Raw genomic sequence first — 16,428 nt, 5'->3', positions numbered from 1 at the left:
AGATATATTACAGTAGCATTGCCCAAAACATGTTGTACAGAATGTGTTGTCACTGGAGTTTCCTTGTGGGGAAAAAAAGAGTTCCAGGAAGAATACCCCCTTCACCCTGAAATCTCTTACTTTTTTCATTTATTCAACTAAGCCATGCTCCACAATGGAAACTTGCGTTTTACCTACTTCTTTTGTTGGGGATGTTAAGAAAAGTTAGAGCCTGGATGTGCTATTTAAATTAATTACATTTACTGCTCGGGCAGTTTTTAAGCCAGTTTGCTTGTATGGTATTTTAACAGTTTACTTGCAAAAATGCATTCATTGGTTTTGCTGAACACACTCCAACTTATATTTGAACTGGCAGACCTTTCTAGGAAACTTACTACTTTTATAGTAATTACACTATCACTGAAACAGGAAATAAAACCCTGTTCAGGTCATCAGACACCCCTTTTACAATATTTTTTTCTTTTGCTCCAGCCAGAGTTTCTTATCTCTTCTTATACTGTAATAGAAATTCTTCTCTGGTGATCTAGAAAGTAATTTTTGGGTGAGAATTTATCTCTTGTAGGTAATGATATTGGTAAAGGCATTTTTCTCCCTAATAGCAGCTTTTTTCCTTGCGATTGTTAGATATTACTGTTGGTGGCTGAGATAAAACTTTCTTACCTATGAGATATCTAAATAGTGAGAAAAATCTTCCATCTCTAAGGGACCTTTCCACATAAACTGTCTGCTTAGGCCTTGTATATATTTTTGAAGCTTGAATTTACAATATTACAGTCACTCTCTTGGGGTGGGGAAACTCTGTATCATAGCAAATACTTAGATTATGTTAAACTACAACCAAAAGTTCAATTCACCTTTCCTCAGAAGCTTATTGTTTAGCCCCACTTTTTATTGTGGTCCATTTATTGTAGGCAGGGATTAGAAAAGAACTTCCCAAGATGAGGAGAAATTGTTGTGTGGTGTAAGATACTGATATTTTAAAATAATAACACCTTAAAATACAAAAGTTACCAAGGCAAATCAGGTCTTTGGAGGAGAGTAACAAAAAAATGATGAAATAATGGGGCCAAGGCCACTAGAGCACTGCTTTGAACTCTTAAGGAATAGACTGTCCCTTGATGGCTTTCTTTGCTGCCTCCCATGGAAGTACAGGAACTAGGCAAGCCACAGTTGGCTCACTTCCCAAGTTCTGGGAAACTTTACAAGGATCACAGGGGTTGGTACAAGTTGCTTGATAATCTGCAGCATTCTCTCTCAGATTTAGCTGCCATTGTGTTAGCAAATTTCTGCATGTCAGTATGCAGATGGTCCCATCTCTCCCTCCAGCCTCTGAGGTTTGTAATCTATATTTTATTCTGTCTTTTTCAGCTAGGTTGGGCTTTGAGGCCTGGGGCCTGCTTATTCCTGCTTTTTATATGCATGTATATTTTTATCTATTTCCTGAGGGTAATCATAAATGGTTAGCTGGATTGTCAGCCTCACTGCTCCTATCTTTAGAGTTAAAAATCTCTTTATTTAAAGTTTTAAATTAATTTTGTTGAGTGTTTGGAATGAAAGGCTGTGTGTAAAGATGGGTAGGGTGAAAGTGAAAGGGAACTTCTGAGGCTTTGTATACTTGCTAGTTAAATTTTTGTGCATATTGTCAGGCTTTGGGTTAGGAAAGATTCTATTAATAAGGAAAGTTGAGTTTCTGAGACCCCAAAGGAACACTGAGAGTCTCAGGTTCCTTCCTATAAATGGAAGAACCCGAGTCATTAAAAGATAAAACTCCTGTTAGAATCTTGAATCACAAAAAGTTTACAGTATTTTCGATCCATCAACTTTCTACTAGCCATCCTGTAATGAAGCTGCATTTTAGTCTTTAGAGCCACAATTTCTGTAGCCCTGAAGTTCTTGGAGTAAGGGCATGGTGGAGGAAGGGGGATCAGATTGGGAACACTTAGAATTGATTGTCACTGTTGAAATTAAACTGCTCAGTGGATCAGTTTGAGATAATGAAAGGTCCATTCTGAGCTTCCAAACAAGGCATTGTTCTTAAGCAAATCCTCATGATCAGTGCTTTTTCTTAAGCCTTGTGCTTGCTGATTTAGGTGTTTATGTGAGGCTTAATATCCATTAACTATAGCAGGTTTTATTCAATTAAATATGCTGCCTTTGGGCAATGCCTAATTAGAGAAATTTATGTCTAGGGATAAACTTTGTATATTCAATTGTCCTTTGGTCAGCTGTTTGAGAATTTCAGTTAATATGACCGTAATTAAACTTTAAAGGCAGACAACACAAAATGCCCTATTGGTCTTGCTTCACTTCCTTTGGCTTAATCACTTATAGAAGTTGCAGTAAAAGCAAAATCTGAAACGTGCAATTTTAAGGATCATTTTAGAGTTATGATTGTAAATTACACATCAAGTTTATTCAGCTTTGCTTGTTATAATGGAATGGGCTTGTGAACCTCAGCAATTTGGCCACTGAATACATTGTAGTTATTTTAACCAAGAAGCTCAATACACTGGAAATGTTCCCTGGAACTGTAATGATCTCCCTGTACCCCTACCCCTTCAGCCCTAGTGTGGAAATGCTGACTTCTGGGAGCATTTTAATCGACATCTGAAATTTTGATGAAATGCTCTTTCAGTTTTGAATTTGGCCTTTTTAAGACATTATACTGTTCAAAAATATTCCTGCTTCAGAGAAGAAAATAGCTTTGGGCTGGAGTGTGGAGAACCGTTTTAAATCATTGCCAAGTCTTCAGATTTTAATAAGAATTTTTGTTGTTGTTGTTCATTTTTGAGAGAATACTTTTATTTGCTGTAGTAACTTTCAGAAAGCAGTTTGATGACCAATAAAAATAATGCCGTAACTGCCAGGGATTACATCAGTTTTAAGATTATTTGCTGATAATCCAAGTAGCTTTGCATTGTATCAGGGCCTGTAATTCTCATTATTAATGATCTGAATAACTGAAGGGAGATTAACCACATGCAAAATAAATTATCGAAGGGGAGTCTTTGTGAGCAGCTTAAAATCTTTGGACAGAACAATATTTGAGGGTTATTTGTATTCTTAACCTTTGGAAAGGAAATTGTTTAAATTATTTACATTAAAGAAGTAGTGCAAGATTATGGATGGCATACTAAAAATCATAGGATGTTATTTAAGGATGATTACTGTTTGAAAGAGAGAGTCTGTGGCAGTAATTCTCAGCTGTGGTTGCAAATTAGAATTGTCACCTGGGGAGCTTCCAGAAAAATTAAATATTAAATAAAATACCCAGGCATCAGTATTGTGTTTAAAGCCACTGTGTGATCAGGATTAAGAGTCAAAGATCTATGGCTAACTGATAAATTTAAGTCTTCCAGCACCTGGAAAGGATGTAGAGGTAGGCTTTATTTCAGATCCTGTGCTAGCTTTTATAGTGACAGTCTTGTATTGAGGTCTCTATTTTTCTTCAGTTCTTATCTAGTCACTGGTCTGGAGGCAATCAGGAAACAAATTTTGTTTCCAGTGGCTTTTCATTTTCTATGACTAGCAAATACATAGGATTTTAAGATGGTGCCAGTTAAATAATTACTCTGTTAGGTTTTTTATTGAGAGGCCATTTTGGGGTATAAATTACTCGCTTTATTATTTTTTTACAGTATTCAATTTGTACTGTGGAAGTATAAATTAGGAGTACAAAAGGTTGATTTTTATCGTGAGGAAGAAATTTACATTGTTTTCTCTGTTAATTCATAAATTATAAACATACTTTTAATATTTGCCATACTTTATCATGTAGTGTGATGTCTCATTAAAATACAGTAAGTACCAGCATATTTCAAGTTTTAAGAAATGCCATTCTTAAGGACAATTGAATGGGAAGCAGTTCAGAACAGGATGGACTCCTCTAATGAATTGCAATTCATTATGAGGTGACAGGAATCACCCACTCCCACTCCAGACTACACTGCGTGCCATCCAAATGGGAATTTTTAAAATGATTTCTACTTAGCGTTTCTCTGCTTTGGCAAAGACATCTACATTACTCAAAATCAAAGGAAGTAACAGCGCTGTTTTAACACTATATTGGCAGCAGGTGGACAATTACGGTAAATTTACATGAGTTCAGCATTGCTTTTTTTTTTTTTTAATGTGAACCAAATATTATTATACGGTTACAGGAAATTCCACCGGATATTGCAAGTTCATAAGCTTTTAGGATGAAACAGGCACGGAAAAGTCACCTACTTCATACTACCCTATCCCCAGTCCTCAGGCACTTCTCAACCCAAACCTGTTTGGGTAATTTTGGAAAATGCTCAGAAGTGGACATTCTGCAGCTTCTTTCAGGCTTCTGTTTCATCATTTAACAACAGTCACTGCCAGGATCTGCACACACATAACCCTAAACCTGCATAGTAATTTCAGTCCATTTTCCCCAATTTAATGGAGGTAGAGGTCACCTAGGCCTTATTCAGAAAAGATTAGAGAGATGATATAAGAGGAAAGCTCTTAGTAAAACTGGAAATATCATTCAAATGTAGGGAATTCATAAAAATATCAATGTGCCTAAAAAATTGTGTTGTGCCTTGTCCTTTTGTTCTTTGGCACAGACTATAGAAGTCAATTCAGAATTGGGAAAGCACTTGTCCATTTTTAAGTTAATCAGTGGTTGCTGTAACTGAGGGGAAAAATCCATAATGGCATCACACGACATATCCTACTTCACTGATTCTCTAACTCCTTTGCCTCTTCTCCTTTTCAACTTGTAGAATTAACTAAGAACTTGTATAAAAGGTAACTCTGCCTCATTTACTGTACAGCCACTTCTTGATTGTGTGAAAAACTAAACAGCCGTATGAATATTAAAGGTTGCAAATGACAATGTATATGTGGACTTGACATTTTCTGTAATTCAAATTGGTATGTTATAAGAGTCAGGTCTGTTTTGGAGACCACAGAGAGGCCTTAACCTGCAACAGAAGGTGGGAGCTGGGGTGAAGCCAAATAAACTATACATCTGGCAGGTGCATATGCTTTCACTTTAAGTTTTACAAAATGGATATTATGGAAAATTTGGTGCTCTTACCTATAAGCTGTGTCAGAACTTGTGTATTACAATTGCAAACAGAGAAGTAAGTCACTAAATCAAAGCTATCACTTGGTGAAAATATTGTTGGTTTTTAGGAACTGTGTGAAATTTTACCTATGAATCATTCACTCTTAGTTTGCGGAGGACCTTGGACAATCAGTTGTTCTAATGCCTTGTCTTTGAGCAGGCAGATAAATAACTAAGCTATCTAGCATAAATACTTACTGACTTTTTCCAGGTCTCCAGGGATCCCACAGATTCCCTTAGCATATGCCAGGGTAGCTTTCCAGAGTTACATACAGCCTGAATCTCTCTCCTATTTCAGTTTGTCCCAGTTACTTGTTGCATGATTCTCTACAAATTTTGAAGGCAATATCATAATCTTAAATGAAAATGCAAGGCAAGGAGGTTTTATCTATACTTTGGGGTGATTTTTATTTTTTAAAATAGAGAAATTCTTTTCTATATAATGTCTACCTAAGATGCACAAATTCAGACTGGAATACATTCAGACATTGTAGATAATTGGAAGACTACAAGTTCTTAGTAGTCTTGCTTAAAATGATTACTTTGAGAGTGGGATTTAATCTTTGACCTTTAAATAGATCATTGAAAGGAAGATCTTTGTGACTACATATATTAAAACATTTTAGGTTGGGGAATTATATTTCTAAAAAATAATGGGAATATATAAATGGATATTGGTTTCTATCATACATCCTTTGACTTAAGTATGAGGTAAGTCTCAGATATGGTCATACAGTACCATAAAAGGAGACTGTCTTAAACTTATGTAAGAAAAGGGTATTATCCTGATTTAAGCAAAGAGAGTAAGGCCTCAGCAAAATTAAAAGAGTGGGATAAAATGGAGCCAAATCTTGAAACTTTCAAATTCAGTGAGTCTACTTATTAAAAATGTAAAAGGGGCATGAGAAATATATTGTGTGAAATGGGACTTTACAACAATAAGGCTCTGAGAGATTGCAAAATACACTCTATCCTATAAAGCCAAATAATTACAGTTGCCTTGTACAAAAAGTTGATCATTTCTTCAGTAGTGGCAGCCGTTCTATTTCTGACCTGTACACTTATACACAATTATTTTGTGTTTAGCAGTAATCTTCATTGTGCTTTCTGTTCTCTAGTAAGGTAGTTGGCAAGGTTGTCCTCAGTAGCTGCATAATAAATGAACTATTCCCAGTTCTTTCTTAAGTTAGTGTGTTGCTAGTGAAGGTTATGATTAAGATTAATTTGAGCTGTGGATGAAAGAAAAATGATTGGCAGTAAAAATATTGTTTCTCTAGGATACTTTCTTTAATCATTTTAGAATTGCACCGTTGACCTCAGAACAGTTGGTTCAAGCAACACTTTTGGTAATCTTTACTATGTCAGCAAGTAAGAGCTTAGTGGATTTTGAATTTCCTAACAAGATTTTCTCCTATCCCTACTACTTTCTCCCCAGATTATAGCCCAACATGCTTAGACAAGAATCCTGGGCTTGGTAGAAGTGTGAAGAAATGTGATGAAAAACTGATTTTTTTTCCTTTTCTCTTGGTCAGTGTGCTGGAGAAGAGAAACGAGTTGGTACACGCACAGTGTTTGTTGGCAATCATCCAGTTTCGGAAACAGAAGCTTACATTGCACAAAGATTTTGTGATAATAGAATAGTTTCATCTAAGGTAAGTTTTTGTTTTAACTCCATAGATGTTCATATAGTGAATGAGATAATGCTTTTATTCTAATTTATGCTCCTGAGGACACTGATGCATTTTTATATGTGTACATGTATGTGCACTTAGACAGATCATATACCAGCTATGGTAAGTATTCCTCTGAAAGACAGTTTATTTAAAAAAATCACTTTGCTTGTTATAGGTGAAAAATCATTCACTTGCCTTCCATTACGATTCACAGTGCTTGTTGATTATGTGTATTACTTTAAACCTTAAAGTGTGCTAAAAATAGGAATTATTTACTTGTGCAAAGCTTCCTGAATTACCCTTGAATGGCTGGACTAGGATATAAATGATTTGCATTCTTTTGGAGAGAGCTGTCCTGGAATGACTTTATTTGCATCTCTTTCTAATTCCCCTGCCAACCTCTCCACCTCCCATCCCACTTCTCAAATATAAATACGGCCTTATGTCCCAAAGGGTGCATGCTGCGCAGTACACTCCTTCACCTGTGATCTGTTAAGAGTTAAATCACTGCAGCTGTGTCGCTGTTTGAATACATCTTACTTCAGCATAGTGTAGGACTAAGAGCATTGGCCTGGAAGTCTGAACACCTGTATTTAAATCCTTGCCCAACCACGTACTAGTTGTGTCATATTGGCCAAATTAATCACCCTGAGTCTAAATGTCCTCATTGGTGAAATGGGGCTAATACTCTATGTGTGAAACCACTTCTTATAGCTCCTATTACCCAGTAGTCATCATTCTACAAGTGTTATTTAGCTAATCTTTATCTCTGGCTGACCAGGTTAGGTGCTAGGTTAGCCTACTGTCATCTCTTGTAGAATGGAATAGATCTTGAAGATATTCCTCACTTCCTTATGTGCCCTGGCAAGACAGAGATAAAAGTTGGTGACATTTGGTTCACTGTACACTTGTAATCACTTAGAACTTCAAACACAAAATTAGGCCCTTCTTTAAAAATATACGACATTTTGTTTTTCAAATATGCATTTAATTTCTCATTTGGGTGGTGATACAGTAGTGATTATGTTTAGCCAGGAGATTAACATGTAAAGTATGGTCAGGACAGGTGAAAATTTTGTTGCCTGCCTAACGGGCAGATCTGTAGGCCTGCAGAACATTTTATTTCGGATAAAAATGTCTATTTCCTGTTAATCTTATACACTTGTGGCAGAAATTTTATTCTCAGCCAGAGGTTTACATATTTGTGCCTGAAATAGTGAAAAGATCTTTTACTGGAAATTTCGATTCACCTTGTAGCCAATTAAATGGTCGGTAGTAGTCCTTTGATTCAGGATTGTGGACTTACAGAGCTGAAAGGTCTTAAGAGGTTATCTTGTTCAATTTATTGACTTTACAGATGGAGAAACCAAAGCCAGAGAAATATAGTGACACAGTCACCAAACAGAGTTAGTAATAAAACCAGTAGTAAAGCTACTTTGTAAGGTCTAGTTGCTCTGAATAAAGAGCCCTTTTTACATCATTGTGCTGTTTAGATTCCTTCCTCATTTTTTTTCTCTCCTCTTGCATTGTGCTTGACATGGGGTGACAGCTCAAATGGTAGCTGCTATTGTTATTTGTGTTTCTGTGATTATTATTACCATACTGAGTAGTACTATTGATTTCCTCAGGTTCGTGTGTTCTGAATGTGTGGGATACTTCTAAATGGAGGCCTTCAGGTCTACTCCATAAAGACCAACAATTTTATAATTTGACTTTTTCTTCCTCACATTGTCTTGGCTGTTGTATTTATACCAGAGTTTTTAAAAAGATTATTTTTTCAAAATATACTGTTTATAGAATATGTTAGCTGTCTTCCAACTTTGTAGCAAGTGTTGATTTTCTTTCTCCACCCTTCAATCATAAGAATAACTATCTTAATTGAATGCTTCTTTTGTTTGCAAATACCATCAGTAATGTGTCATTATAAGTGTTGTTAAGGCCCGGAACACTGAAGACAAACATTTTGACCTACTTTAAATTTTATTTGCTTATAAAATTAGTGCTCTTTTTTTTTTTTTTTTTTCCTCCTAGGATCACAAATACTTTCTTTAGAAAAACTTGTCCTCTACAGTCTCACAACTTTAATGTGCTCTGCAGGGACTTTGGAAATCACCAGAATTTTGTAGCTGGTGCAAAACTTGGAAATTCCCTTCTTTAGCAAAAGGAATATTGATTGTACTCTGCTGTGAATTTTAGGATCTTTAGTTTCCATCATGTTTATCTGTTGTGTGTTTTTATTCTTTAAAAATTAAAAAAAAGTTAAAAATTTTTTTCGTACTTTTAGTAGAGATGGGGTTTCACCATGTTGGCCAGGTTGGTCATGAACTCCTGGCCTCAAGTAATCCCCTTGCTTCAGCCTCCCAAAGTGCTGGGATTATAGGCATGAGCCACTGCGCCCAGCCTTTTGCCCAGCTTTAATGGGGTCGATTTTTTTATTATTATTATTATTTGCGTTCCTTGTAGATTGTGGATATTCATCCTTTTCCAGAAGCGTAATTTGCAAATATTTTCTCCCATTCTATACATTGTCTGTTTACTGTTGAGCATTTCTTTTGCTGTGCAGCTTTTTAGGTCCCATTTATTTTTGGTTTTTGGGCATTCGCTTTTTTGTCTTCGTCATAAATTATTTGCCTAGGCCACTGTCCAGTAGAGTTTTCCCTAAGTTTTCTTCAGCAGTTGACTGCCTTTTAAAAATTTGTATTGATTGATTGATTGAGACGGAGCCTTGCTTCGTTGCCCAGGCTAGAATGCAATCTCGGCTCACTGCAACCTCCGCCTCCCAGGTTCAAGCAATTCTCCTACCTCAGCCTCTTGAGTAGCTGGGATTATAGGTGCCCACCACCACACCCAGCTAATTTTTTGCGTTTTTAGTAGAGACGGGGTTTTACTGCATTGACCAGGCTAGTCTCAAACTCCTGACCTCAGGTGATCCACCTGCCTCTACCTCCTAAACTGCTAACTTTATTATTACTTTAAGTATCTACTACTTTATTTTTATCTCTTTCTTTTTCTTTTTTGCTGCATTCATACACATTAGAAAAAGTTATTTGTAGTCTTAGGTTCCTCATCAGCATTTTTAATGCTAAATCATCAGCATTTTTAATGATAAATTGGAAATCTTGGGTAAAACAGAACTGATAAAAACAAAGTTCTAAAGCTACCTTTTGCTTAAAGGAAATAATTGAATCTCAAAGCTGAGATTCTCTTCTACTTTCCTCTTTTGGGAAATTTGCTTGGTAAGTTTATAAGATTTTGGTTTCAAATTAGATGGCACATACTTGAGCCAGTGACCCACAACTTTTTCATATAATTTCATCTTTAGTGACCACACTTGTGTACAGATTATTTAATCCACTACAAACCAGATATAAAATGCATTGTATGTACTGGGAAAGCTGGCGTTACCCCCTCCCCTCCCCTCCTCTCCCCTCCCTTCTTTCCTTTCTTTCTTTCCAGATAGAGTCTCCTCTGTCACCCAGACTGGAATGCAGTGGCACAATCTCAGCTTATTGCAACCTCTACCTCCTGGTTCAAGCAATTCTCCTGCCTCAGCCTCCCAATAGCTGGGATTACAGATGCCCACCACCACACCTGGCTAATTTTTTGTATTTTTAATGGAGACGGGGTTTTGCCATGTTGGCCAGGCTGGTCTCCAACTCCTAACCTCAGGTGATCCACCAGCCTCAGTGCCCAGCCCAAAGCTGGTGTTTTCTGTAGAAATAGTTTTAAACATGTTCTACATGGGCTACTTTTTAGTTGCACTTAAAGATAGTATAAAAGAGGCTGGGTGTGGTGGCTCACACCTGTAACCCCAGCACTTTGGGAGGCTGAGGCAGATGAAGTTCAAGACCAGCCTGGGAGATAGTTCACAGGGAGAGCCCATATCTACAAACAATACAAAAATTAGCCAGGGATGTCCCAGTTACCCAGGAGGCTGAGGTGGGAGGATTGCTTGAGCCCAGGAGGCAGGGGCTGCAGCGAGCTGGAAATGCATCACTGCACTCCAGCCTGGGTGACAGCGTGACACTCTGTTTCAATAAATAAATAGATAGATAGTATTTAATGATGTCTCCAAGTAAGAACTAACTTGTAACAGAAACGGAATTCTCATCATTGTGTCTAAAAAACTGTTATACATATATTCTTTTTGTTATTAACTTTTTTTTGCCCTGGAGGTCATGCTTGAGATAACATTGTTTTTGGTTTGTAACAACTGACCCAGGAGAGTCTACTTTTTAGATAAACAAGTTAATTGAATAACTTGATGTATATGGCTGAACTAAATTTTACTTTGAGTTAGACAACTCTGAAAAGTAGACTTTTCTTGGTCTGCATTAAAATATTACATTTGTATTGTAATAAAAAAGATGTGATAGAAAGAAACTAAGTTTACCTTTTAGTTAAACCAGTAGAGTAAATGGCTGGGGCACAAGTTTGAGTAAAGATTTCTTGTATACTTTCTATGTGCTAAACTATGGTTCTAGCTATTGTTCTAGGCACCTGTGGTAAGGAGGCATGTGACATGCTCCCTGATCTCTTAATAGCTCATGACCTGATGAAGGAGAGAAGAGGGTAGTCATTTCCTATGAAGGGAATAATTAGAGCAGTTCATTTGATAAGACAGCAGCGGTAAACTGATAGTTGGGACTTAAAAACGACAACACCAAAAAAAAGTATTCCCTTTTGATGTGTTTATGTCACCTTTCACAGATGACTCTGTCTTTAATGCTTATTTGAATAATTAAAAACTCTTTAATTTGGGAACACAAGGGTAACATACCAGAAGCTCAGCCATTAGCTTGTTGTTGGAGTTTACCTTATTGTTTTAGAAAGTTGATTTTAAGTAATTAGGACAGTTAAAAATGCTGGTCTACCCTGTATCAGCTTCAAAGTGACTGGATCAGTGGTTTTGAATGGTTTCTATTTTTGGTCACAGGCTACCTTGGGAATCTCATGAAAAATGTGGACTTTATTCTTCTCAATGATGCATACCCATGCACAATTCTGCATTTATTTTAAAATTATTTTCCCTAAGGCACTTCTGGGACTGTAGGATAGAACCTTTTCTAAGTTGGTTATTGGTTGTAATGCAGCTGTTCTACTGAATCTCTTTGCTTCCTTTTGTCTTTTTTCTCTCAGGATTCTCTAAATTTTGAGCCCATAAGCCTTTTTAAACTGAAAGGTTATTAGTAAATTCCCATACATTATGTCGAGGAATATGACTTGGCTTTTCAGTCACCTTATTAAAGGATATATTCTCACATATTATACACATAATTGGGATGAAGATCACTCAACTGTAAATTTAGCCCTTTTGGTAAAGAAACCTTTCTTTCTAGTGTCTGGTCTTACTAGGTCATCTCAAAAATTCAACTTTTTCTGGTCACTTTTAAGTGCTTCAGTCCTTGAGCTTAAGGTATCAGGTACAAAGTACGTATGGCTTGACAGTTGGCCTGAGTACTCTTCTTCTGACCATGTGTTAATTTAGTATGAAACTTTTATTACCTATTGCCAATTACCAAAGCCCAGCCCAGAGTGGTATGTTGTTGATTAAAATGAAAGCCCTCCACGTCCCAGGGTTGTATATACACCTTCCTAGCTGTCATGGAAATTAGAGGTACTCATAAGGACAGAGTGACTCATAGGGGTATCTGTTATAATCATCAAGACTCCAGAGGTTAGTTGAGCCAGGAATTAATGTGTCCATTCATTCCTCTAATTAATTAATTTTTATTTTATTTTATTTGTTTTATTTGTTTGTTTTTCTGGAGACAGAGTCTTGCTCTGTAATCCAGGCTGGAGTGCAGTGGTGTGATCTTGGCTCACTGCGGCCTCCGCCTCCCGGGTTCAAGTGATTCTCGTGCCTCAGCCTCTTGAGTAGCTGGGACTACAGGCATGCACCACCATGCCTGGCTAAGTTTTGTATTTTTAGTAGAGATGAGGTTTCACCGTGTTGCCGAGGCTTTTTTTTTTTTTGGAGACAGAGTCTTGCTCTCACTCTGTTGCCTGGGCTGGAGTGCAGTGGCGAGATCTCAGCTCACTGCAACCTCTGCCTCCCAGTTTCAAGTGATTCTCCTGTCTCAGCTGCCCGAGTAGCTGAGATTACAGGTGTGTGCTACCACACCTGGCTAAATTTTGTATTTTTAGTAGAGACGGGGTTTTGCCATGTTGGCCACACTGGTCTCGAATGCCTGACCTCAGGTGATCTGTCTGCCTCGGCCTCCCAAAGTGCTAGGATTACAGGTGTGAGTCACTGTGCCTGGCCATTCAAATAATTTAGTGTCTACCTTGTACCAGGCACTGTGTTAAGTGTTGGAAAAATGTAAACAATACAGGTGAATAACCTGCCCCTATAGAACTCAGTGCTTATTGAGAGAGAAACTTTAATTTAAAATGTACACATATATAATTCACTATAATGAGTGTTATTAAGTAAGTATATATAGGATGACATGAGAACACATAACAAGGAACCTAATTTGGATTGGGTTCGGAGAAAGCAACAATATGAGACTAGATGACTATTGTAATGCTTAGAATGAAAACTTTATTTCTTGAAAAGGTTTTTATATACTGTGTCTCTAAATATGTGCTTATGCGTATGTGTGAGGTTTGTATTTCAATGAGTTGGACATACTAAATATCACTTTATATGATAATGTGGACCCGTAATCGGTCATTACTATTAAGATTTTTCAAGCTTCCATCATAACAGTGTTATTTTTTCTTCCTCTCTTATAGTATACACTTTGGAATTTTCTCCCAAAGAATCTGTTTGAACAATTTAGAAGAATTGCAAATTTTTATTTTCTCATAATTTTCCTTGTACAGGTAAGAGCTCCTTAAACAGCCACTTAACGTTGAAACTTGATTGCTTCAAACAAATTTTCTATCCATTTCTAACCTTAAAATGCCATGTAATAAAAAAAAAGACATTCCAGAGCTTATTATAATATGACTTCTTAAAAAAGTAGAAACATAACATTTAAAGATGATCATTTTATGGATTTCTAAAGTGGCATTTTTGATAGAAAACCTATTGAGATTTTATTTCATTATTTTCTTTGAAACTTTCATATCTTTGCTCTTCCTAGGATGATGTGTATTGTGTACCATTAAATGAAATAGAATATATCAAAATTGAAAATAGTTCAAACTAGTAGCTTTATCTTATTACATACCAGTTTCAGCTTAATTGGAAACTTCTCACTCATCTTCCTGATTACCATTTTTGCTCTCCCTCATTCATTTACTCACTTTAAGGGTGAGAGTCTAGTAGATTAATCTGCTTCTCTGTATTTTTTCTACTGTTTTGCGTTTTAAATTTTAGACAGTTTAAATTGCATCTTCCATCTTTGAATCTGTAAGCTATTAAAATCTTTTCCTCGTCATAATTATCCCTGAAAATTTTACATTAAAGGTACTTTTTTTCTCTTTTCATTTTTTAAATGAAGCAGAAAAATCCCAATGAAATTGCTCAAATGACTTGTTGATGTTAAGTGCTTCTGTTTACTCACTTTAAGGGTTTGAGTAAATGGTGCTATAATTGAATTTAGCCTTGCTACTTAACATCTATCTGGGATATAATATGGGCAAGAGCCTATTTTAATCATGAATGATGGAAGATTTGAAAAGGAGCTCCTCTGGATCCATGGTCAGATGTCTTACGAACAGAATAAACTACCTCGAGGATTCTGCTTGCAAGAATCATTCTACTTGGTGGGCAGTGCATTTCATTTCAATTCAGCAAATGTATGCTACTCACCCACTTACTGTGTGCTATGCAGCAGGACAGACAACGAAAGTGGTAGCAGGTACAATGAAGATCAAGATACAGCTTTTCTACGCTTAAGGAATTTATGCTATAGCTAAGAAGACCAGTCACATAACAGTTATGTATTCACTTAATGTAGTAAAGCCATTCAAGAAGCATGAACAAAATGCTTTGGGTATACAGTGTAAGTTATCATTTTTTTCTCCCCAAGAGGAATTTGAGAAATCTTCAGAAAATAGATGGTATCTGAATGGAGCCTTGAAGGATTAGAAGGAGTTTACCTGGTGGAGAATGCCGAACTGGTATTTTGGGGACAGGGAAGAGATTGCCTAAAGCGACAGAAGCATGTAGAAGCCTTGTGTACATGGAAGTATATGTTGTATCTACAACACGTGTGTATGGCAGGGGCAGGCCTGATGGAAGGTTGGAGATGAGAGTCAACAAGTTGTGAGGGCAGATTGTACTCATGACCATCTTCCCTTAAATCTAGTTCTCGTTCAGTATTTCCCGTCTCAGTGAATGATGACAACATCCACCTAGGCATGCTAACCTGATACTTGGGAGGCATCTTTAATAAGCACTTACCCTCTAACTCCTGCCATTTTTCCCTCCTAAATATTTATAGAACTTCTTTCCATGTCTGCTAACACTCTAGTCCAAGCCATCATCTTTCACCTAGATTACAGAAATAGCCTCCTAAATTACCCTGCCTTCACTTTTGTTCCCTTCTAATTCATCTTCCACAGAGCAGTAAGAATGATCTTTTCAAAATTCAGTTCTGTTCATGTGACTTTTCCTTGTTTAAAACTTTCAAGGATTTCCTGTTATTTGTGGGATAAAGAATGAACAGCTTTCTTTGGCCTAGAGGGCCCTGCACAGACTGGCTCCTGCCTCCCTCTCCAGCCCCATCTCACACCACACTCCCTCTTGGCACTGGCTTCCTTTATTTCCCAAACACCTGCGTATACTGTTCACTGTGCCTAGAAAACTACCTTTCATCTAGTTAACTTCTTTTTACCCTTCAGACCTCAGCATCTACATACTTGTTTTACTATCTGATTTTTCCTATAAGCTGCCAGCTACATGAAGGCAGGGACTTGTCCTCATCTTGTTTAAAGCAGTCTATCTAGAGCTTGGCTGATAATAGCACAAGGGCTGACAGAATGGTGCTTAGCAAATAGGTGGTAAGTGAATGGCTATATTTCAATAAAGGGGTTAATCTGAGCTGGGATAAAAACTATGCCTGAATTTAGGACTATTTGTTAAACTGTCATTTGGTTTGCTTTTGTTTTAATGAAAATTAATATTTACCCTACTACTGGAATGTGTTTCGTCTATGTTTCTGTTTGAAATGTTTGCAGCATGTAAAATGCTGCATATGAGTTAATAACTAATTTTCATTTTCCTTTCAATTTAATTTCTTTACCTAGGTCACAGTAGACACACCAACTAGCCCAGTTACCAGTGGACTTCCACTTTTCTTTGTTATAACTGTTACAGCCATCAAGCAGGTAAATTTCCTACTTATACTTGCAACTGCATTTCATTGTTAGAATTTCATTGTCAAAGGCCCCTTTCCATATTTATATACAGTGGGCATTATCTTCTATGGATTTACTTTTATTTTATTATTTATTATTTTTGAGACAGGGTCTCACTCTGTTGCCCAGGCTGGAGTGCAGTGATGCGATCTCGGCTCACTGCATTGTCCACCTCCTGGGTTCAAGCAATTGTCCTGCCTCAGCCTCCCGAGTAGCTGCCACCACGCCCAGCTAATTTTTGTATTTTTAGTAGAGACAGGGTTTCATCATGTTGGTCAGGCTGATCTCGAACTCCTGACCTCAGGTGATCTGCCCACCTCGGCCTCCCAAAGTGCTGGGGTT

The 16,428-nt window shown here is 37.0% G+C and overlaps 1 protein-coding gene across 11 annotated transcripts in view; it reads left to right on the top strand.

The window, feature by feature from the left end:
- ATP11C (ATPase phospholipid transporting 11C) overlaps positions 1 to 16,428 on the top strand; it is a 217,303-nt gene that overhangs the window by 107,470 nt on the left and 93,405 nt on the right. For 9 of the 11 annotated variants that reach the window (XM_032268320.1, XM_032268311.1, XM_032268316.1 and 6 more), the window contains exons 2-4: positions 6,631 to 6,750; positions 13,513 to 13,602; positions 15,976 to 16,056. In XM_032268320.1, the coding sequence (XP_032124211.1) occupies positions 6,631 to 6,750; positions 13,513 to 13,602; positions 15,976 to 16,056 (291 nt within the window). Of the gene's footprint in view, positions 1 to 102; positions 1,335 to 6,630; positions 6,751 to 13,512; positions 13,603 to 15,975; positions 16,057 to 16,428 lie in introns of those variants that run through there. The other 2 variants (XM_032268319.1, XM_032268321.1) reach the window with 2 other exon arrangements.

The sequence above is a fragment of the Sapajus apella genome, unplaced genomic scaffold (genome assembly GCF_009761245.1).
Source record: "Sapajus apella isolate SASKATOON/1434 unplaced genomic scaffold, GSC_monkey_1.0 scaffold179, whole genome shotgun sequence".
NCBI lineage: Eukaryota > Metazoa > Chordata > Mammalia > Primates > Cebidae > Sapajus > Sapajus apella.
Note: the sequence above shows the minus strand (reverse complement) of the source record. Positions and strands in the feature narration are given on the sequence as shown.